This window comes from Coptis chinensis, chromosome 3, assembly GCF_015680905.1.
Source record: "Coptis chinensis isolate HL-2020 chromosome 3, ASM1568090v1, whole genome shotgun sequence".
NCBI lineage: Eukaryota > Viridiplantae > Streptophyta > Magnoliopsida > Ranunculales > Ranunculaceae > Coptis > Coptis chinensis.
This window is the reverse complement of record NC_141458.1, coordinates 67,606,204-67,631,490: the sequence shown is the minus strand read 5'-3', so window position 1 is coordinate 67,631,490 and position 25,287 is coordinate 67,606,204. Positions and strand designations below refer to the sequence as shown.

Genomic DNA, 25,287 nt, shown 5'->3' with positions numbered 1-25,287 from the left:
TTATGAGAGGAAGTCGGGCGGAAACAAAGTGCTGGTCGTTAAGAAGTTTGCCAACACGAAGTACCAAGAAGGTTCTTCAATGTCAGAGCATCTTAGCGAAGTATAGAATTGATAGGGTTATATACTAAAAGCATTACTTTTGTAATAACTCTAATTCTTTATATTTTGAATGAGAATTATATTGGCAAATGTTATGCATATTATATATGTTATTAGTTATATGCATGTGTCTAATACTTTATGTTGTAGATGATATGGTGTGTGGTGACACACAGAAGATCATATCATCAGTACCTTATAAAGTATAAGTAAACGTTCACAACCTAGATGGATTTGGACAAACCATTGGTACGGTTGTAGTATAATCTGGTATTAGTCTATCTTGACTATAGGATTACACTAGTACACTTTGTGTGTATTGAACAGGACCAAGTGAGGTTGTTTCTCTTTATACTGACTATATAAGAGAACAAACGCCTTTGTTATTATGGATGCTTGTCCTCTTAATCCGGATATAATAACGGACACTTACGTGCATTGTACATTGCTTTAAATCATCAATGAGTGAGATTCATTTGTGAATCAACAAACTCGATAGATTGGGTAATGACATTGTATGTAAGGTGTGCTGTTGATTATAGAAAGAATCCGTGTCCCGCAAGAAGTCGGGCTGATGATGTCCCCTTGAGGAGCTCATAAGGATTGTCATGTAAACCCTGTAGGTGGATTTGATCCGACATGACAATGAGGTTGAGTGGTACTACTCAAGGACATAAGAAGCTGATAATATAGTTGTCAGTAACTTGACTTAATCAACGGGCATTCGATATCTTAAACACGGGGAGATCAACGAGCATATAATATGGAGCCCATAAATGCTGACACGTAATTTGGGATTAGGGCGGTAGTTCAACAATGAACTTTAGTGGAATAAACCATTTGTTGACAGACTTGGGTTGTGTGTTCTGGGCGAACATGGGAAGCCCAAGCCCGTCAGGAGGCCCAACCCTAATTTCTCCTCATAGTCCTTGTTGTAACCTATAAAAAGAAACCTCTTTCTCTGGCCGTTTTTTCTCAGACATCACTCAAGCAAAAACATATCCAAATTTCGGTTCTAAGGTTGAGAGAGAGAAAGAGGCCAAGTGAGAAAGAAGAGGTTGGAAGATCATTGCCCACACAACGTCCACTCTGTGCATATGAATACAACAGAAGATCAAGAGGTTACTGATTCTGGATTCTCAGAGTTATCATAGCTGATCTACAGGTATGTTTTCTAATCAAAATCGTGAACCCCATTAATTCCGCTGCGCATGGTTTTCACGATTTGTAGAAATTTACATTCTGAAATAACAGTTCCTACAAGAATACCATCAATCAGATGCATTTGATGAAGATTAATTTGGGAGATGAAGTTGAGGCTTTATTTCTATTAGGCTTTCTACTCGAAAGTTGGGAGATGTTAGCAGTCTCTCTACACGGAGCAGCCAAGGATGGAATCGTTACCATGGAGATGGCTACCGTGACTTTGTTGAATGAGGAGACTAGAAGGAGTTCAAAAGGCAGCTCCTCTCACTCAGAGATCCTTGTCACAAAGAAACGGGGGAAAGGTAGAAACAGGAAACCATCTCGTTCTAGAGGTGATGACAGAAGTAAATCTAGGGGTGAAGCTAGAACTCCTAAGGCAGAGAGGCAATGTTACTATTGTGCCACCAAGGATCACTTCAGATATGAGTGCAGAACACTGAAGAGGGATGAGAAGAATAACTATGTACATGAAGACATGGTGCAGAGGAACGGAAACACAGGCAGAGATACTACCGCACTAGTCGATGACCTAGTGGGAATTGTGTTAGATTGTGGTGTGTGCTGTCTTAGTACCTCATGCCAGGATACAGAGTGGGTGATAGATACAAGAGCATCCTATCACGTCACACCACACAGGAAATTCTTCACTACCTACAGCTGTGGTGAATATTGTGAAGTGAAGATGGGTAACAGTGGTGTCTCGAAGATTATAGGCATTGGAGATGTTCATGTAGAAACCAATGTCGGCTACACCTTGACACTCAAGGATGTAAGACATGTCCCTGACATACGGCTAAGCCTAATTTCGGCTGGGAAGTTAGATGACGATGGCTGGAAACTGAGCAGAGGTTCCATTGTAGCAGCCATAGGGAAGAAAACTTGCTCTCTTTACAAAACACAAGCTAGTTTGTGTAAAGCAGAAGTGAATGCGGCAGAAGAAGAAGCTTCCTCCAAACTGTGGCACAAGAGACTGTGTCATATGGGCGTAAAAGGGATGGAAGTTCTTGCTAAGCAAAATGCCTTGCCAGACATCAAAGGTACACATTTAAATACATGTGCTCACTGTTTGGTAGGAAAGCAACACAGGGTGTCTTTCCAAAGATTCCCGTCTCACAGAAAGGACAATGTCCTTGAACTAGTGCACACAGACTTATGTGGTCCTATAAAAGTGAAGTCCCACGGGAAAGCTTTATACTTCGTGACCTTCATTGATGATGCGTCAAGAAAAGTATGGGCATATAGTCTGAAGACCAAGGATGAAGTACTTGGCATGTTTGAGAAATTCCAGCATGGTGGCAGGGAAGTTGTTGAAGTGTATTCGCTCAAATAATGGGGGTGAGTACATTAGGCCGTTTGAAGAGTATTGCCAGAGTCATGGAATTCGTCATGAGCAAACCGTTCCCAAGATACTGCAACAGAATGGAATAGCAGAGAGAATGAACCATACCATTGTATAGAGGATAAGATGCATGTTGTCTCACTCTAAGCTACCTAAAACCTACTGGGTAGAAGCAATGCGTACAGCCGTGCATGTGATCAACCTATCACCGTCAAAGCTATTGAATAGTGATTATCCAGAGAGAGAGTATGGTAAGGCAGAGATGTTGATTATGGATACTTGAGGGTATTTGGGTGTAGGGCATTTGTGCATATTCCGAAGGATGAGAGATCCAAGCTTGATGACAAAGCCAAGCAGTGCATTTTTCTGGGTTATGGAGATGAAAAGTTTGGTTACAAACTCTATGATCCGATTAACAAGAAGGTAATCCGAAGTCGAGATGTTGTGTTCTTGGAAGACCAAACTGATAAGCACCCAAAACTGTATTATAAAACCCCATAGAGACGTAACATTTCGGTCAATTATGTGTTTAATAATTATGAAATAATCGCATCTTCGTGCTTTTTGTAGGTTGGAGCAACTAATGTAAAAATAGTGATAAAGCCAGCATTTAAGCACGGAATAGGGAGTATACATATACCTTCCAATCAAGCCCATGTGAAGCCCAACAAATCCAGACTAAAGCCCAAATACTCAAACAGTATATAATCCAGCTAGAAACGGGATTACATGCAAAGAAGCATCAAACTGCCGAAGCTCATATCTCTTGAACCAGGACTCCGAATGCGACAAGTGAGCTACTCAGACGATCAGTGCGACGAACTCTACGCATTGGCAGGAAGTTGCAAAATTGCCAAAAGACCGAACCTCCACTGGACACAACACAAGGACCCACCATGTGAGCCCACAAGATTTGATGAGTCATCATGCAAGACAAAATAATTGGTACAAATAATTGGTGCAAATTTGACACCTTGCATAAATTTAATGAAGTTGGTTGGTTTAGGTGATGATTATCTAGAAAATGAAAGGTGTAAAATGGGGGTTTAGTTTGGATAAGAGAATAATAAATGAGGGGGGAGTGTTTCACGTGGGAGAATAGAAGAAAAAACTTTCTTATGTAAAGGGGAGAAGGCTAGCATTTACTTCCTTGACTTTTATTTTCTTTTTACATTCTTTGTCTTTACTTTTTGGTTTTTAGCTTTTGTGGTTTTTAGAGAAAAGCTTGTAACTCTTTAATGGTGGACAACACTTCTAGTTCTAAATAAAAACTTCTGTTTTCCTTAGGTAATTGGTTGGTTTTTGTATTCATTTCTTCTTTCTATCTCTTTTTACTTATATATATTGTAACCTTCATTTCAACCCATGATCATGAGCTAGACTCTCCCTTTGTGGAGGGTCGTTAATGATGCTCATGTGAGGAATAACCCTTTTAATTTAATTCTAGTAGTTGTTTAGAAACATAAGTTAGACTCTACATCCTACCCCAAAATGGTAGTTGGTGTGGAGTTTAGTTAGGAACTAAGGTGATGATGATAAGCACCCAAAACTGTAATATGAAATCCCATTGAGACATATAAATTTGGTTAATTATGTGTTTAATAATCATGAAATAAATATATTTTTGTACTTTTGTAGGTATTCGCAGTAAACATGAAAATATTGGTTAAACCTGCGTTAAAGCACAGGGAACGACATATATATGAATTCTTCCAAATCAGCCATGTAAAGCCCAACAAATCCGCACAGAAGCATCAAACTTCCGAAGCTCCTACCTCTTGAACAAGGACTCTAAATGCGACAAGTGAGCTGCTCAGACAATCAGGGCGATGAACTTTACGCATAGGTGGGAAGTTGTAAAATTGCCAAAAGATCGAATCACATCGGATCGCATGTGGACCCACTATCTTGGGCCATAAGATTTGATGAGTCATCAATCATGGAGCATCTCAAGACACAAATGCCAAATTATTGGTGCAAAGTTGACACCTTGCATGTAATTAATTAGATTAAGTGTTAATAGTGAAAAAAAAATGCAAGGTGTCACTTTGTTTTAATGTGGTGGGTAAAAATGAAGTAAATGTGGTTTAGTGTTTCACATGGGAGGAAATGAGATTTCTCTCAAATGAAGAAGAAAATAAAACAAGAGGGGGACTATCCATTTACTCCCTTGACTTATTTTCCTTTATCTTGTATTATTTTAGTTCCTTAGTTTTGGATAGTTTTTAGTTTTGGTTTTGGGAACAAAAGCTTGTATAGTTTTAATGGAGGAAACTTTGTTTTCTTCTAGTGGAAATAAAATCTAAATTCAAGTGAGTTTTTATAGTTAGTTTTCTCTTTTTGTTCTCTCCCCCTCTTTTTACATTCTACATTAGTCATCTTTTAGCCCAAGGACCATGAGCTAAACCTCCCTTTGTGGGGAGTTAATAATACTCATGTGAGGGAAAATCTTTGTTATTTGGTTTAGTGAGTTGTTTTGGAAGAACAACTAGACCTACATCCTATCCCAAAATGATAGTTGGTGTAGTGTCTAGTTAGGGATCAAAGTGATGAGCTTAGAGATAAGTCATTGCTTTGGTTCTACATACTAGCATGTATGAGCTTAGAGATGAGTCATATATGTTAGGGACCAAGTTTTCTTTTATTAGGACTTGTCTAAGAGTTCTAGGAAGATTAGATGCACTTACTAAAATCAAATAACAAAAGTTATCTTCACAAGAAGAGAATTAACTCTTCACTTTTGTTTTATTAAAATTTTATCTTGTCTTAGTTGCATGTTTACGTAACTTAATATTTTAAATTTTTGTGTAGTCAAGAAACCAAGTATTTAGTATTTATAAAATCATAGCTATACTTACTCATTAGTTTCCTAAAAGAGTAAAACCAAGTTGTAAGTGGTCCTAGAATTTAGGTTGGTTCGAATCCTTACTCCAAACAATATGCACACGCGCGAAGATCGTGAGTAAGGAAAAATATCTTTGAATTCGCACTTTGGCCAAAGAAGAGATTCAAATCTCTAATATAGCAAAAAGGTGGATATCAGATGACTTAGAGATAAGTCATTGTTTTAGTTTCTCATGCTAGCAACATAATCTTAGAGATGAGTTATGTTGTTAGGGATCAAAATATAATCTGATTTAAAATTTGTCTAAGAATTTTAAGGAAGATTAATATGTAATAACTAGAGTCAAGCAAGAAGGGTGTTTCAAAACATGAGTGGATTTACTCCCTCCATACTTTTATAAATCGATTTTCATTTTATTGTAGTTTGCATGTTAAGTAGACTTAAAAACCTAGAAGGAAACCAAGTAGTTTAGTATAACCAACCATGTTTGTCATAAAGTAAAATAAGAAACTTACTCACTATGTTTCCGAGCTTAGGGTATTAGAAATTTGTATGTTGTCTTTGAACTTAGATTGGTTCGAAACCCTTATTTAAACTATATGCACGAATATGTGAGTAAAGATTTGAAGTCTACACCAAGCGGAATCGAGTTATTCTTATCTCAAGACCGTAGAAGTGTATAGATCACAAACCATAGCAGACTTTGAGGAGGGTGAGAAGCTACAGGCTTTCACCAATGATCTTGTTGATTCAGAACTAGAAGGTCCTACTGTGGAACGTGCAGAAGGCATTGAGAATGCAGAGAACTATGAGTTTGAAGCTCATGATGAGAATCCTATTGCTCATGATGGGATAGAACCTATTGGTATAGAAGATGCATATCAAATGCATGAACCGCCACCAAAGCAAGCAGAAGTGCATCCTCTTGAGGCACCAGCAGATGGGGCAAGGAGGTCAAACAGAGAGAGACTAGCTTCAACCAGGTATCCACCACATATGTATGTTTTACTATTTGATGGTGGGGAACCTATGTACTATCAAGAGGCACTTGAAGATACAGACAAAGAGAAGTGGTTGAAGGCCATGCATGACGAGATGAATTCTTTGCATAAGAATCACACTTATGAGTTAGTTGAGAAACCGACAGGAAGAAAAGTTTTCAAGAATAAGTGGATTTACAAAGTGAAGCATGAGGAGAATAATCCACACCCAAGGCACAAAGCTCGCCTTGTTGTGAAGGGATTCGGTCAAAGGAAAGGAATTGATTTTGATGAGATTTTCTCTCCTGTAGTGAAGATGACTTCTATCCAGGTGGTATTGGGTATGACCGCAAGTGTGAACCTAGAGGTTGAGCAGCTAGATGTTAAGACAACTTTTCTTCATGGAGACCTTGAAAAAGATGTCTACATGGACCAGCCAGAGGGGTTTGAGATCAAAGGCAAGGAGCACCTAGTATGCAAATTGATAAAGAGCTTGTATGGGTTGAAGTAAGCACCGAGACAGTGGTACATAAAGTTTGATTCCTTTATGGCGAAGCAAGGATACAAAAAGTCTACTTCCGATCATTGTGTATTTGTTCAAAGATTTCCATATAGGGATTTCATAGTGCTCTTGTTGTATGTGGATGATATGTTGATAGTTGGCCCAAACATCAACAAGATATCCAAGCTGAAGAAAGACTTGAGTAAGTCCTTTGAGATGAAGGATTTGGGTAAAGCAAAGCAGATACTTGGGATGCAGATCACTCGTGACAGAAAGAGTGAGAAGTTGTGGCTTTCTCAAGAAAGCTACATTGAGAAGATGTTGAAGAGATTCAACATGGATCGCTGCCGGTCGGTTGTCCGTTTTGTTTGGGGCCCGCATGACCAAAGAGATGTGTCCAAATGGTGAGCATGAGCAGAGTCAAATGGAAAAGATTCCTTATGCATCCGCAGTAGGCAGCTTGATGTATGTAATGGTGTGTACAAGACCGGATATTGCTTTCGTCGTTGGTGTTGTAAGCTGATTTCTGTCAAATCCGGGGAAAGAACATTGGGAAGGTGTTAAGTGGATATTGAGATATCTCAAGGACACTTCCAAATCGTGTTTGTGTTTTGGTGGAAGTAAGCCCTTACTTGAAGGCTACATTGATGCAGACATGGCAGGTGATGTTGACTCGATGAAGTCCACCTCCGGTTATCTGGTTACTTTTGCAGGGGGAGCAGTTTCTTGACAATCTAAGTTGCAAAAGTGTGTTGCCTTCTCCATTACAGAAGCCGAGTATATTGCAGCCACTGAGTGTTGCAAAGAGATGTTATGGATGAAGAGGTTCTTTGACGAACTAGGGCTAAAGCAGAAACAGTTTGTAGTTCTATGTGACAGTCAGAGCGCCATCCATTTGAGAAAGAATCCGAGTTTTCATTCTAGATCCAAGCACATACATGTGCGTTATCATTGGATTAGAGAAGTACTCGAAGACAAGTATTTGTGTATCGAGAAGATCCATACCGACAAGAACGGGTCGGATATGATGACCAAAGTCTTAATGGAAGGTAAGTTTGATGTTTGTTGTGCTACTGCCGGAATGGTAGCAGACTCCTCCTGGTGATTTGGACACACTGTTTGGGAGGGGGAGATTGTTGAAGTTATCCCTCACATGAGGAGAAAAGGATTTCTGCTTGCGTACAGAAGCCTGAGCACGACTCGCGCTCATGCCTATTTTTCGGAGAATTCTATTTTTGTGGACTGCGAGTTTGCAATAAAGGTTGGGGTTTTTGGCAAAACGTAATACACGGGAGACAACACAGAAGTAAGAGAAAACCCAATCTTGGAAGCTATCAAGATTGAGAGATAACATTTACAAAAAGACAAGCTTGTAAAGAGAGAGGAGTGATCTAGTAAGGTGAGAGACTGCAAAGAGTGATTGTAATCTTCCTTCCCACTTTATAAAAAGATTAGCTCTTGTAGAAGTAGGCACCATTGGCCGAACCACGGTATATCTTTGTGTTGTGGTTTGCTTTTACTGTTTTACATTATTATATGTTGTTAATAGTTGTTTAACGAGTTGGGCATGTTAGTTTGGTTGTAGGGAATATTTAGATTGCTGTCTAGAGTTGTTATTATTCAAATACAAATTATCTGTGTAGTGGGAAATCGATTGGTATCGGTGTATAACCCCAACACCTTTGGCTTGTAGTATGCATCATTGGGTGGAAGCTTGAGTTCAGTTACCGGCCCGTCAACTTTATTGGTTACAACTACAACAGGAAGACGCTCTTAAATTTCATGGCGTATAGCCCTCTCTGGCGTTACTCCTTCTGCAGCATAAACAACCAAAACCGCTCCATCAGCAAGCAGTCAAGCAGCAGTTATCTCGTTCAAAGATTAACGTGACCAGGAGTACACATAATGTTGCAGCAATAGGACTTAGCATTACACTCTTCCAAAGACATATGCACTGCCTAAACCTTAATAGAAATTCTCCCCTCTTGTTCATCAATCCGAGCACCATGTACCTCATGTGTTTCGCTCCATTCGAATCAAAAGTCGATACATGATGTTTGTTAACTTGCAAAATCATGAATTGTGCTACTATAATTAAGTTTTGGCACAATTCATGATTTAACACAACTAACATATCCATGAAAAATATTTTTCCATGCTGGAAGTGTCCCACAAGACTACAAGAGCTACGTTCCTAACCAAAGTAGGATTCCACATAAGACCAGTAAAAAATCCGTTGAAACATAGTTGACGAATCTTTAACCCCAAGCTTAATATTTCCAACAGGTTTAAAAATTGGTCGTTCACGTGGTAATTCATCTTCATCCATAACAAGTGGTTTTAATATCTTCACCATAAACTTCTTCGGCAGTTGGGTAGTATTTTTTTTTAGGATTAACCAATATTACCCCCACTAGATGAGCCAATTAGGATTTTCCCTATCTGGAATTAACCGAAATTTTTGTGTGTATATTTAGGGGGGAGATCCTAATTTCCCATCTAGTGGGGAAATCCTAATTGGCTCATCTAGTAGGGGGTAACACTAGTTCACCCTTTTTTTTATCTTCAACAATAACTATTGGGTTAGCCATTTCCTATGCAGTAATGCACCCATTCAATGCTGCCTCTTCCATAGTTCCATGGTTTTCGGAGAAACATCATCTTTGTTCATTGTTGTCGACGTCACTTTCTTGATCTCTCATCGCCATAAACTATCATCTGTAGCTGCTTTGAATCCGCTGAATGCGTCTGACAAGTGAGAAGAAGAGAGTTTAAAGTGGCGTTCTAGTGCTCTGCTTATAGAACATGGATCGCTAAAGACATTACAAACACTGCTTTACCACACTGCACGTGCATAATGATGGCCCCGTTTAATTATCGTTTTAGTTTAATTCTGCAACAGCTCCATCTCATTAACAGTCATTCTTCTGTCTTTTGTCGTTGTAGCACTCATTTCTACTCCATTTGGTCTTGTAGTCTGTTACTGTCTACACACACTGAAACCCAGAAAAGATTCTTCGCAGGGAGAATACGGACACGAATGTCTGTACGTTTTTGTAGCAAACGTGTAGAGGAGACCCCAAGTTTTTGCAGGCATAACAACTTGCATGATTTGTATCATCAAATACAAAAAGAAGGAATGAAGTTCATCTGATTTTTCCTCACTAACCTAACAGTACCATAATAAACAATTCTCAGATGAACAAATACGACCCACATCAATACATATAGAATAAACAGAACAAACGAAAAAGGTGCTCTGCTGTCTTACCCTTCGTACTCCCCTTCGTACTCCCCTCTACATACATAATAAATAGACAACAGAACATAAATAACTTGGACCAGCGAAGTGGTGCAATGTCAAGTTATATACACAAGGGCAAGCTACATTGGGAAAAGACGACTTCAAAAAGAATGGCTTTTGAGGGAACTAGCAGTTGATACCACATTGACTGTTGGAAGCTGCTTTTTGAGTATCTGAAGTAAAGGGGTCGATGCGCACCCACAGTAATGAAAAGATTGAAGCAAGGAGGAGCGACCAGACAATGACAATCGTGGGAGTACGGTTTTGCCTACCCAACAAACCCTTCAAGAAAGGATACAGATGCACAATGACCCATATAGCAAAGAAAAGCTTTCCAAAGAGAGGGCCCCATGATTGGTACCCACTGTTTATTGCATACGAAACACCTGCTACAATACCAACCATATTCACAATAAGAACAGTGGTTGGAGGAATCAGCAACGCTGTCCATTTGAACACATATAACTCGGCAAAGTCCCCATCCTCATCAGATGCCTTCGATGTGACAGTGAAGTTGGTGTCAATACCAGCAAGCACCTTCAGCAGCCCCTGGAAGACAGCAAAGAGATGTGCTGATGTACCACCAATGACCCAGAACTGTTCGTTTCTCCACCAGTCATCAATCCCAACTCCACTCCACCGGAGCTCCAAAATTCCAGTTGCAAAGATGGAACAGAAGAGCAGAATGAACCACATGCTAGCAAAGTTACTTATCTGCATAGTTAAGGATAAGCTTTCTAAGTCTCATGCTTTTTTAAGGAAGATGGAAAAAGAAACAGACTAGATGCTCACCAATCAATACTGAGTGAGATACTAATTTCACACATGACAGTAACATGCAGGCGCATATCTTACACGTGTACAAAAAAAAAGATAGAATTGATGTAAAGATTCATCAGATGAATTTTCTCTAACCTCGGGAATTATAAATTTTCCAGTGAGAAGGCAGACAGCTGGAAGTATACAGTAGGCAAGCAGCGGAATGGAGGTGAGTGGGTAAACAATGGTGTTAATGTAGGCCAGTCTCTCCAGCAGCTTAAGTCTTCCACTATAACCATACCATATGGGACAATGCCTACTCAGAAGAATCTCAACTGATCCTAGGGCCCATCGAAGAACCTGATTCAGACGATCTGAAAGATTGATAGGTGCAGATCCTTTAAATGCAGGGCGAGGCGGCATGCAATAGATAGATTGCCATCCTCGAGCATGCATCTTAAATCCAGTTAGAATATCCTCAGTCACAGAACCATATATCCACCCAATCTGATTGCAGTGAAAAGAAAGGCATTAGTCAAATTTGTTTCACACAGGTTACAGTGAGTAACAAGACAGGTAACACTCGGTGCTATTTCAGCTCACCTCTTTGCCCCATTCAGACTTGTCCTCATAACCACAGCTAATAACATGGATTGCTTCTTTCAATAGAGAAGCAGGATTGGTTGATTGTGGAATACCTCCTTGCTCCATGAAGGTGGACGCAATAAAAACTGGAGACTGGCCAAATCTCTTTTCTAAGCTTTTCTGAGACATAAGTAGTGATCTCTCCTCATCATAGCCTGTAAAACATTGTGAATATCATGAACAATTTATCTTGGGTGCGGTAAACATGGTCTAAAACAACATTTTATTCGTAGTTATGTGGGAGATTATTTTCACTAGAAAACTGCAAAATCTGAAAACTCTACCCAACCAGCTCTATATCCAACCTAATGCTGAAGTCAATGGTCCAGACTGTCATAACTTCTAGTCGACTCTTCATAGGGACGTTATAGTATTGGCAAATTTTTGCTGCAGATAATTTCCATGAAGAATGCATAATTATTGTCAGCACACAACCTAAGGTGTTGGTCAAACCACCCACTACTGCCACAGCACATTGCACTAGGACTGCATTGACCAAATATTGGTAGAGTTACATTTCAAATACCAGAACAGCAGTTAATTATAGGCTGCAATATTACAGCATTATTCTCATCAATTTTTTGGACCCATGCTTTTTTCATTCTTTTTTAAAAGAAATGCCTGCATGCAGCAAAGTTTTGTCCAGGGACATATCTGAATAAATCAAATCAACGTTTAAAGAATGCCTTTAAGATGCGAGGAGTAAGGCTCCTTGAAGCTCAAGGCTAACCTTAGAGGTAAGCCTCGGAACTTTTAAAAAATGGAAAAATTCTACAAGAAAATGAAGTTAAATCAAGTAAAGTTACAAACAAAATGTCTTGTGAACAAAGAATAGAACGGAAGATTGAATGTTCTTTTTATCAAAGTCACATGAACACTTCTAATTCTTAGAAAAATTAGTGTCGGACACACAGACACACGGACAGCATACCATTTAAAACCCGGGTTTATTCTATACCCTGAAAGACTAAGAAAATAATATATTAACACAGTTACAACCTCATGATATACCACTTTCATATTTACTTGTTTGTAAGGAACCACTTTGTAAGGTCTTATAAGCCCAAGAATTAGTTGTGTAACTAAATAATAGTAATAGTCATCTTTTTTTTAATTAGTCGTGTCTCCGTGTAATACTTCATATAGGTCATGTGTTGGACACTCCGTATCCGCGTTGGACACCGACACGCGAATCTGCGTCAATGTGACGGCTTTTTATGAAGCAAAGTCGGGGAAACTTATCTACATCAGTGGGTAATTCAGAGGGTCTGGGTTCCCCCATGTCAGAATCTGTTGTTATCCAATTTTTTTACGGTTTTATAGGATAGGGAAAATCTAAATTTATGAACATGAAAAGGTACATATTGTTCTGAAAACCTACCCTCCACACCCTCATCAATGTCTTCCATGTTGAAAATTGGGACAGTGGACTCAGTCCTTCTCATTGCACGCTTCTTACTATCAATGTACTTCTTATTTCCACCTTTCTTCTTTCTTCCTCCACAACAACTCTTCACAATGATGTTTGGTTCCAAGTCGGCCTCAGTTAACACCGGATCATACCCATATAAAGCTTGCCTGTTGAAACAACATCCTGTTCCCACATAAACTGGACCCTGAATGCCATCCAAACCTTTCAAATTGATCTGCGAAAATAAAAAAATAACGCCAATTAGGGGGAAGAAAAAATATACCAAATCGCACGCATGAAAGCGGAGATGAATATGTTTAGATTGAAAGATCGTACATCAAAGAAAACAATGTTGCGATTAGCATATCGATCATGAAGATCAATGCCATCAAATCGTTGTGGGAACTGGACATAGCAGGTTTTCCTTCCCAATGCAGGATCCATCATGAAACACATAGCTTCTCGAATGGCTTTGCTGTTGTTGAAGTAGTGATCACAATCCACATTCAAAAGATAGGCGCCATTGGTAAGAACAGCTGACACTCGAATCTGGATAATAAAGACCAATTTAATCATTTCATGAATAGCTTAGTACAGACGGAATTGAAAGTATTAACACTCCAGTGGAACCTCATCTACACCCAACAACAGTGCATGAATCAATAATCAATGCCCTGATAGTGATGTGGAAATATGGGTTGACCTATTATTAGGGTCAGGTCATTGCTCATCCAAGTGCTACCTCATGGGTAATTTGCAGATATTATGGGGAAGGGTGTAACTGTTGATACTAGCTACCATCAACTTAAAAGTTGGTAAAATGGAAAAAAGTTTTCGAGAACACAATTCACAAACCAATGCATTCATTGCTCCAGCTTTCTTGTGGTGCTGAAAGCCAGGACGCTTTTCACGAGAAACATATACAAGTCGAGGAAGCTCGTTACCATCCATATCAAGCCCTCCACTGTGGCCTAAGAAAACCTGCATAACACAAGCATAAGCATATAACAACAAAGATTAACATACAGAACGACCTAATACTAAAGAATCATAATCTAGTCTTAATACCTGGATCATGCCAGGGTGATCCCTGGGATTATTTCCAGGCCAAGGAGTACCATCTTGCATAGTCCAACCTTCTTCAGGCATTTTCTGAGCTTTGGCTACAAGGGCATTAATTCGTACCTTAAATTCTTCATATTCCCGCTGCAATGGCATCCTTACATTCTATGAGTTGTGAAATTCAATGTGGAGAAATATACTAATAATATAGCATAGATAAATAAACTGAGAAGTGCATTCTAATCGTATTGCAGTCTCAACCTTTTGAAAGAACAATTTTGATTGAATCCGAAGTTGGGTTGTCAAATGATGCTTGTAAAATAGTGAGATCATCTACGGTAAGCAGGATTTTTATTCTGTCGCAAATCAAGTGGTTCCAATTTTATTTTATTGTTTGCTATTTCTCTTTTCAATCTTATCTGGTAAAATAAAGTGGGGAGTTGCTGGTTTTATTGACTTGACACTTTGACAGTTTATGGCTTACCTTCATTGCTCTGCGCTCTTTCACAAAAGAAGGTTGTATTTTATCCTTCAAGTAATCTATCTTTTGGGCAAAGTAGAACTCAGGGGCTCTAGGTTCAATACTGTGCTTCTTGCAGAATGGCACCCACTTCCTTGCGAATTCTGAGGTTTCAGATAGGGCTTCAAATGTCAACATTGCTGATCCATCATCTGAAACATAGCATGAGACTTTGTCCACAGGGTAATCCACAGCAAGTATGGACAACACTGTATTGGCTGTAACAAGCGGAGGCTCTTTAAGTGGGTCAACTGTACTAACAAAGACATCAACTGGAGCTAATTGTGAAGGTTCCCCTTCCCGATCAAACCTGTCAGATTGAAACGTAGTATAAGGAAAAATATATTCTACAAGTAACATAGCACATACAGAACTACAAACAATGAAAAGCATTGTCACATGTTCAAGTTATCTAACCTCAGAGCGAGCCTGTCAAGGTACGTTTCACGATTGACAGGAGACCATTTTGGAAACTGATCGAGAAGCCACGACAAAGCAAACCAAATCTCACAAATAACTGATGTCAGCCACAATGGGTAAGCATCCTTGACAGGGTGGGTTGTACGGTATTGCATGAAGAAACCCAAGATAATAAGCCGAAGTATGATTACTACACGATAAGGTGTGATGTGGGCAGAAGGAATAGGCACCACTCGGCTCATGGGTTGACGAGCATCATCAGCTCTGCAGCGCAGGGAAATAAACACAATGATCAATATAATGGTCATTCATGCAATACATTTGATAATCTTGGCATAATTGAAAATTATCCTCACTCACATTTGCATATCTTCACCATTTGAACCAGTGCCTTCCAGATCTCCCTTTCCATCAGTGTATCTGTTGGTCATTTGCATCATGTTTTTCTCCTGTTTGAGTTTCCATCCTTCAACTCTTTCTTTCCAGTCAACATTCCCAAGGCCATACGAATTCAAGTCCTTAGTAGGGTCAACTATTCTAACTGGAACTGGTTACCAGACACAATAAACAGAATTAGGAAAAGAGTATTCTATAAGAAGCAAAGAACAACTCTTTCTTCTATTCTTTTTAGTTAATATCAGAAACTTCAGCTATTTGAGAACCCACGCCCCAACAATACCTGGTGTGCTTGGATCAATATAAGGAAGTGAATGAACACGCTTTTCACCAGAACCCAAAGGACCTGAGTGTGTAGTTCTAACAGATTGGTTGTCAGGTGTGACGGGCATTTCCCCAGAGAGCTGAAAAGGTAGGATTTCTGGGTAAGTAAAGAGGTGTTTACTTGCATAAATTTGAAGTTAATATCGGAGTATGAAATTTAACACTTCATTTATTGAACATAGAAAAGTGGTGACTGCTTTTACGTCAAGTACAGAAGGTCCTTAAGTTCCCATTTTATTTCTTGTTGTACCTATGATATATCAGAATGAGACGAAAAAGAGAAAAACTAGCTCAAGACCAATCAGGGATGCACAAGGTGAAAATGTTATCGAACTTCCCGAACTTTTTTTTGGACACCATGTCTCAGTAGCTTATGCAGACATGCAGTACCAAGTACCAAGTACCAACTACCTGATAACATGCACATGAAATATTAAAATATATGATTATATGAATAATCAAATGCAGAAGGGAAACTTTAACGCACAGAATCAGATGTCATGTCTAAAATCAATTAGGATAAATGAAATCAAAATTTCACGCCAGTATGTTTAATGAACAATGGCATCATACAATACAAGTATACGACTGGAATGATTTCAGTGAGAAATTATGGGAACGTAAACACTAAACACAGTATGTACACCACATGAAATACACCCAAACACCCAAGAAACGAAATGGTTAGTAATTTGGTCAACCTACCGGCTGTCCGTGGGTAAGAAGTGGAATTGGGTGCTGAGACTCGTGTCTAGAGGAAGAAGAAAGGTCTACATCTTCGCCTTGCCATGCCCGCAATGTTTTTCCATTGTTCAGATTGTAATTAAACTCATTCTCCAAGTCATCAATATCGTCCTCATCATCATCTCCTTCCACTCTAGGACTCCCTACAATTTGCAGATATCATCTACTTAATCTCCAAATTAATGTTTTAGATAAAAAATAAATGCCGAATAACCAATAACGATATTAAAACTAACCATAGAACTTCAGCAAGAAACAGAAAGCTAACCTTTGTGCCTCTTGTATCTAGTCTTGCACTGGGGACAAGCCTGGTTGCCATCTTTTCGTTCATATTCATAACAAGCCCGGCAGACAGGGAAGGCACACTCATTGCACGCGACAAATACATCACCTGCAGCTGTAAACCCAACAGTATCTCCACAGATTTGACACACTTGTCCATTCAAAGGCTTCAAGGTCTTGGTCTGCAATTCACAAAAAGAAAAGATATAAGAACTCATAGCAGACTGATGAAACCAAACATTTGAATCAAAGTCCTGAGTGCAAAGTTGAACACAGGAAGAAAGAAAAAAAATATAAACACAGCTAAACCAATTAAAGCACGATTCATTCACGGGATTCACGGACAATCTATTCCATCTAGATTTACACTAGATCTTTGCTGAAAGTCTCAAGTAAGCATGCATGCAATCAAATAGGGGACCTAGATTCATACTTCTATCTAATTCAATACCAAATACTACATCTCACTGATTCAATTTCGTACTAAAGCAAACAACACAACATCCAAAACACAAGCTGAACTGAATCAACAAATCAAACCAGTAAATGTAAGTTAAATTACAATGCAAAAAGTAGATCCAATCTCAAAACCCAGAAAACATAAACCTCAGTGAACTGATCTATCAAACCTCAACTTCAACTCTTTAATACAAACACATGACATAACAAAAAAAAAAGAGTAAAAACTCTTGAGATCTGAGCTGAATTTAGAAAAAGAACAACTCCCTAAAATAGAAAAAAAAATCTAACTAACAACACTCCATCTTTAACGACTAATGCCAAAACACCAATTACAACAATTAGTAATAGTCTGAGCTACAAACTCATCACAATTCAACAATTAATTAACACCCATTGTCCAATTCCACATACAAGATCCATAAACCAACTCAATTCCCACTATCAAATACTTCAAACACTATAATTTCAAAACATATATGAAAACAGACATAAAGATCATTTTTTTAACAGAATTATTTAATGAGAATGAAAAATTAAACACACCCCAAGTTCTCCTTCGTTACGAATCATAACAAACTCATTTCTTTTATGTGACCCAGCTACCATTCCAGCTTTAGCTTCCATGATCAGATTTTTTTTTTTTTTTTTATCAAGAGTGAATGAAATCAAAAGTGGAGAAATGAGTACAAGGAAAATTAGTTCTTCAATGGGATTCTTCACCCATGAATCAATCAATCTTCCATTTGCTCTCCACTGCTTTTATCTCACTTTTTGTCACTGTCCATTTTTTCCTTTTGTTTTTAAAGATTGAATAATGAGAAAAAGGTTTAACCGGTTGATCCGGTAACTGGGTCCCACTAGTTTATATTAGGGTCCTATTACTGCCGGATCCCACTTTGTGTGGGGGCGAACTCTAAAAAATAAACAATTATTACAAGTATGTCATTGGTTTCAAAAAATCTAAAAAAAAAACAATTATTACAAATATCAATTTCGGCCCCAAAAATTGAATTTGAAAACCTTAAACTTAAACGATTGGCCAGGTCGTTTGACTAAGTCCTAAATGACTTGGCCACACCGTTTGGGACTTATTCCAAACGACCCAACCACACCGGTCAAGAGTCCAAAAAACAGAATTTTGAATTTTTTTTCAAACTTCAAATCCCAAACGACATGGCCACATCGTTTTGAACTAAGTCCAAACGGAGTGACCATACCGTTGGAGACTTAGTCCAAACGGTGTGGCCATATCGTTGGGGATTTTTCTAAGTCCAAACGGTGTGGCCATATTTTTATAAGTCCAAATCTCAAATGACATGGTCACATCGTTTTGGACTCAGTCCAGATGGTGTGGCCATGTCGTTTAGGATTTGAACTTTGAAAAAAAATTCAAAATTCTATTTTTTGGGCTCTTGACCGGTGTGGCCGGGTCGTTTGGAATAAGTCCCAAACGGTGTGGCCAAGTTGTTTGGGACTTAGTCCAAACGACCTAGCCGGGTCGTTTAAGTTTGAGGTTTCGAATTCAATTTTTTGAGAATCAATGACATACTTGTAATAATTGTTTTTTTTTTTTGGATTTTTTGAAACCAATGACACACTTGTAATAATTGTTTTTTTTTTTGGAGTCCGCCCAAAACAAATCGGGGTCCGGCATTAACAAATACCTTATATTATCATATTATAGGGTTATGTAGTTAGGTAAAGTTGTTAATTAATAAAGGTATTTGTTACTGCCGGACCCCAGTTTGTATTTGGCGGACTCCAAAAAAAAAATGATTATTACAAATGTGTCATTGGTTTCAAAAAATCCAAAATAAAAAACAATTATTACAAGTATGTCATTGATTCCTAAAAAATTGAATTTGAAACCCCAAACTTAAACGACCCGGCTAGGTCGTTTGGACTAAGTCTCAAACGACTTGGCCACACCATTTGGGACTTAATCCAAACGACCTAGTCCAAACGACCTAGGTCGTTTGGACTAAGTCCCAAACGACTTGGCCACACCGTTTGAGACTTAGTCTAAACGACCCCGCCACACCGGTTAAGAGCCCAAAAAATAGAACTTTGAATTTTTTTTTCAAAGTTCAAATCCCAAACGACATGGCCATACCGTCTGGACTGAGTCCAAAACGATGTGGCCATGTCATTTGGGATTTGGACTTATAAAAAAATGGCCACACCATTTGGAGTTAGAAAAATCCCCAACGATATGGCCACACCGTTTGGACTAAGTCTCCAACGATATGGTCACACCGTTTAGACTTAGTTCAAAACGATGTGGCAATGTCGTTTGATATTTGAACTTTGAAAAAAAATTCAAAGTTCTGTTTTTTGGGCTCTTGACCGGTGTGGCCGAGTCGTTTGGACTAAGTCCCAAACGGTGTGGCCAAGTCGTTTGGGACTTAGTCCAAACGACCTAGCCGGGTCGTTTAAGTTTGGGGTTTCGAATTCAATTTTTTGGAAATCAATGTCATACTTGTAATAATTGTTATTTTTTTTAGATTTTTTGAAACCAATGACATACTTGTAATAATTGTTTTTTTGTCTGAAGTCCTAACACAAATTGGTCCCAAGCAGATAATAGGACCCTTAATAAACTAGGTATTGGTTACTGACTGACCCCAATTTGTGTTGGGCAGACTCCAAAAAAAAAAACAATTATTACAAGTGTGCCATTAGTCTCAAAAAATCTAAAAAATAATAATTATTACAAGTATGTCATTGGTCACAAAAAATTGGATTCGAAAACCCCAAACTTAAACGACGACCCAGCTAGGTCGTTTGGACTAAGTCCAAAACGACTTGGCCACATTGTTTGAGACTTAGTCAAAACGATGTGCCTACACCGGTCAAGAGCCCAAAAAACATAACTTTATATTTTTCAAAATCCAAATCCCAAACGATATGGCCACACCGTTTGGACTGTGGCCATATCGTTTGGGATTTGAACTTAGAAAAATCCCCAACGACATGGCCACATCGTTTTGGACTCAGTCCAAACGGTGTGCCCATACCGTTTGGACTTCAGTCCAAACAGTGTGGTCATATCGTTTGGGATTTGGACTTCGAAAAATATAAAATTCTGTTTTTGGGTTCTCGGAGCGATAACATACATCGTTTGGACTAAGTCCCAACGGTAATGGCTCGTTGAGATTTAAATTCAAATGACCCAGCGGGTCATTTAAGTTTAGGGTTTTCAAATCCAACTTTTTTTGGAAGAATGGCATATTTGTAATAATTGTTTTTTTTAGATGACACACTTGTAATAATTGTTTTTTTTTGAGAGTTTGCCCAAAACAAATTGGGGTTGGCAGGACCCAACTCATAAACTATTGTATGTAGATATGATTTTGCAAGTAACAATAAGGTCGTGAAATGCGTTAATAACTTAATAATAATGGATTAATGTATCACCAATGGGGAGTTCTTAAACATTTGGGTAGTTGGGTTTGATTGTTTATTATTTTGAAATTTTTGTTCTTGTGGCGATTTTTTTATATATATAAATGGAAAAAATATTCCTTGGGGGCGACAATTTTTTTTAGGACACGAGAAGTATTATTTCGATCAAATTGTTGTTTTCTTACCACAATAATCTGATTCCCAATTGTAACAAATAGGTAGGAATACAGATTGAGACAGGGAAAATTAACTTTCTTTGACAAAAAAACATGGCAATTTTGCTTTTGTTGGATCAAACCCTTCATTCGTAAATGGTTATCAATTCGTTGCAGCAAGCTGCATTTGCCTTACGTACCTGCGCTTGACGGCAAGTTTAGTATTGTTTTATTTCCGAATGATTATTACAGATAAATCATAGGGGTCTGATTGACAGTGATAGCTTAACAAACTAAAAGTGGGATTTGTATAGCCTAGTCCTCTAAACAGCACATCTTATATTATGTGCGCGGCGCGCCTGGGATGATGAGGCTCCATGCTCCAACCTTGTATTTGGTAGCTCAAACTTTTGAAGGGATGGATAACTAAATTACTAACTACACTAAATAATAATTTTAAAAAGGTTATTGCTAGAGACAGGTCGATGTCCTGATACTGTAGAAAATTAAGAAACACTGATGCTTACTTGTTACTGTTTTTGCATATATTATTTGTTCCTTTCTTTACCTAAATATTTGGCTTTGTAGACTCCTTGACTGTAACAGGCTGTATCCAGTAATCCAGTTGAGAACCGGTAAGCTGGAAGTGAGTATTGAGTTTGCCTTGGTCCACAAGTGAGAAAAAATGTCCAAGTGCTGTCGGTGCACTCAATTTCACAGTATTACAAGTTCATACTAGGTTGCGCCGCATAGAAAAAAAATGAGTGGCAAATGTCTAGTTGGAAAATATGAAATTTGTCGGTGTTTTCCATTAAGCCATAGGAAAACTTTAATTTACCAATGTTTGTAAAAAAAATTCTCACTGCAAATAATACTTGAATTTAATACTAAACCATTTTTATAAAATAAAATTGCATAATTATCAACTTAACAAAATAGCTCGCTTTCCTGACTCGCGGCTGGGATTGAATCTAAGGGTGGATAAATCGAAGGCCATTGTTCTGCCATGTCGATTAGGAATAATTAAAAGTATGAAACCCTTCGGAGTGCAAACCCCTTCGTTCTCACTTTCGCCATTATGGCAGTTACTTCTCCTCAGCGGTGGATTAGTTTCTCTCTATTTTTCATCTTCCCCAATATTGAACTTTATCTCTCTCTCTCTCTCTGAGCTTTCATTCTACTTCACTCAAGTTTTTTGGGTGAGCAACTCCATTGAAGAAAAAAGATGCATGGATAACTGTCAATCAAATTATTCTAAATTCCTGTCACGCATGCATAAGTTTTCCCACGAAATTCTCCTTCAATTGTGATATTTCACATATTCATGTTCGATTATGCGATTATTTATACCTTTTAATTTCCTTGCTTGCATATTGTTAAATAAATTGCTCTCACTGCTTGATTCAGGCTTGATTGGATCACTGGGTGTTAATTTGTATCAATATGTTTGTTTTCCTCTTTCACACGTCGGCTTTTCTTATTTTTGGTGTTCCACTATATTTTTGTGGAACTTTTGAGAACTCGAGTATTTCAAACTGTTGGGAATTGGTGCAGGCTTGAACATTTTTCATGAAGATTTGTGCGCTTAATCAATTGGCATGGACATAACTAATGTGTGCTAAATTTGCGATGAATTGATGCATTTACAATGTAAAGTTTCTATCCTCTTTTGTTTTTTTGCTTCTGTTTTGATTCAATTGAACTATTGGGTTTTAAAAAGGATTAAATATGGACGTCACTGAAATTGATCTCCACGTACCTGCAGCGTTTTGATCCAGGTTGGTCAGATAGTAGCGTCACGTGGTTCGTCGCAGAATAGCCCGATTTAGCTCCAGGGGGAGCTACTCATTGTAGATGTCCACTGATTTCAGCAGATGTTTGGCATGGTTCTGATTCGCTTTCAGTTTAGATAGGAACTGAGGTTGCCAGATTCTGATGAGCTCTTAGTTGCACGCAGCAGAAGCATTCGGAGACAGAGATCAGAAAGGTCGTTACAGAGATGTTACCGGGGCATATAGGAGGCCACCGTACTTTCCTCAATCCATTCCGGTGGTGCGTGTGAGAGACTTCTTGAAATATGTCTAAGTGGCGTTTGACCTGGGGTGGGTGCTCTTTTTGTTGCATGGTTTAGAACCCAGGTGAACGAGGTAGGCATTGAGGTTTGAATAATTTGGTTGTAGATTAGAGGTGATGGCATTGAAACTTTACACGCTTCTTTGTAATGTTAAAACCTGTAAATGGAGATACTCAAACTAATTAGAGTTGCATTATCGGCTGAAAAGTGGAATCTTTGTTATGATGCTCAACTTTCTAGCGAGATAAGGCAGATAGCCCGATCGATTTCGATTGATAAGATAGATGCATTAACACTGACCAAATAGTTGAAGTAAACAAACATTTAACAAGAACCAAATTTTATTTTGACTTATCTTTATTTTTTTTTCTTTCTTTCTTTCTTCATTGATTTTGTTTTATTATGGGAAGGTATAAGTTGAGTCAAATTTTATAAGTTGAGTCAAGGAGGGTCAAATATCTTAGTATTAATTTCTATGATAGATAACTCCTTTTGGATTATGGACCAGTTTTATTAAATTCATGTACAATTATACTCTCTGTTCACCAAAGACATGCTTTTGATAGGTCTAAAATTTGGGGATGATGGACTGTTCTTTCTCACTGAGAGCTTAGGCTACAACCAGGTTACTTCTTCTATGTGCTCAAAGAATCTACTCATCTGATTCTCTTCTTGATAGTTTCCCCATTTTCTGATTGCTATGTCAGAGGTTTGTCAATGTTCTTTTTCTAATTATTATTTTTTTCTTTTTTGAATTGCTTCAGGTTGCAAAAGAAGTGGATTTTTCTACTAATGATATAACTGAAGCTCGATTAAAATCTTTTGATGGTTTTCTTCAATCAAATATTGTACCAAAGCCACAACACCATAAACGGTGAAGGGAAGCGAGACAAATTTCAATAGCAAGTTTACACAAATAAAAAATAGCACTGGAAAGCGAACGTTTTACGTCAAAATTGGTAAGCCTCAATAGCTTAAACTTTAATTTATGATTGCTTTTTCTTAGGAACCTTATTAGTCCTAGGATGCTTTGAACTTTGGGAGGGGGTAACGTGGCGTTTTAACTTTGGTCTAATTTCTTTGTTGATTCCATTTTTCAATTGTTTATTAAAAATTCTTTAATAGTTGTTCGGAAGGAGAGAATGGTTCTCGATATTTATTCAATTCTAAAGGGTCTGTTCTTTCAGGTCCTTTAAAGCCTGTAATGTCACAAACCATATAGCTCTTCAGTTTAGTGATTGCGCTCCCATTTTTCTTTAAGGTACATACCTATTATAGACAAATGCCATTTAAAAAAAATGCATCGTTTTTATTTAATTTGTTTGATGTTGAGTCTGTGATTTGGTTGGGTCATATATTATCCAGTCAAAACTGCATAATAAAAAGGTTTTGTATTAAATTAAATTTAAAATTGCAACTTATTTAGAACTTAGGATTAATATGTAGGAAAGTTGACTATGATAATAACATAACTCCATTTTACAAACTGTTTTTGCACCAAGCCAAGAGGTAAAATCAACAAAAAAGGAAAAAAAACACGAAAAATTAAACCACCAAGAGCTACACCTCCCCTTCTAGCATTGCAAAAATGCACCCCTTTGCCAACAGTTAGTTTTATAAAAAAAAAGACTTTTTCCCCACCCCTCCCTCGCCTGCAATTCATTTTGTTTTGTCTTTATTTTTCCCAATTCATTTTACATCTGCTTAAGGGTAGCGGCATAGGAACCTTAAACAGTTTACATCTATCATTATATCATGATGTTGTTGTGATAGTACATCTCCTTTTTCTTATTGGTTATAGTTTATCCATTCTAAGTTGTTGTCCTCTTGAAATTGCATGTGATGCCTAGGTGCAGCGCTGGTTGGCAAAATTGTTGGTGTTACTTATTGTCGGTGCACTCGCTGCAAATCCATCTTATTCCTCAGGAGCGTGTCCATCAAAAAATGTAAGCTGTTTTGCATACTCACGTTGTGCCACAACTCAAAGTTTTTAATTAAAATGAAGGTCTTCTAGATGCTTGGTCGTTTAGCGGCATCATGCATTTTTATTTGTAGACAATGTGTAGGAAAGTTTACTGTTATAATAACATAACTCCACTTTACAAACTGCTTTTGCAGCAAACCAAAAGGTCAAATCAACCAAAAAGAAAAAGAAAGAAAGGATAAATTAAACTACCAAGACCTACACTTCCTCTTTGTCATTCGCAGACTGGCATTGCAAAGAAGCACCCTTTTGCCAACAGTTAGTTTTATAAAAAAAAAAATATTTCCACCCCCTCCCTCGACTACAAGGAGAGGGTCTCTCTCTTAATTAATAAGAACCTCACTAATTTTGTCTTGCTATTTCTCAATT

The 25,287-nt window shown here is 38.1% G+C and overlaps 1 protein-coding gene across 1 annotated transcript; it reads right to left on the bottom strand.

Moving 5' to 3' along the window:
- Nucleotides 1-10,055: 10,055 nt before the first annotated feature.
- Nucleotides 10,056-18,097, bottom strand: LOC147510506 (putative cellulose synthase A catalytic subunit 1 [UDP-forming]). Its single transcript, XM_086602454.1, has 14 exons — nucleotides 17,844-18,097; nucleotides 16,825-17,020; nucleotides 16,518-16,699; nucleotides 15,772-15,892; nucleotides 15,453-15,639; nucleotides 15,090-15,356; nucleotides 14,637-14,982; nucleotides 14,159-14,296; nucleotides 13,946-14,071; nucleotides 13,427-13,639; nucleotides 13,061-13,325; nucleotides 11,638-11,834; nucleotides 11,191-11,541; nucleotides 10,056-10,989 (listed from the first exon to the last, which is right to left on the bottom strand). The coding sequence occupies exons 1-14, from the start codon at nucleotides 17,922-17,924 to the stop codon at nucleotides 10,402-10,404; spliced, it is 3,258 nt and encodes a 1,085-aa protein (XP_086458580.1). The 5' UTR covers nucleotides 17,925-18,097; the 3' UTR covers nucleotides 10,056-10,401.
- Between the last annotated feature and the right edge of the window lie 7,190 nt (nucleotides 18,098-25,287).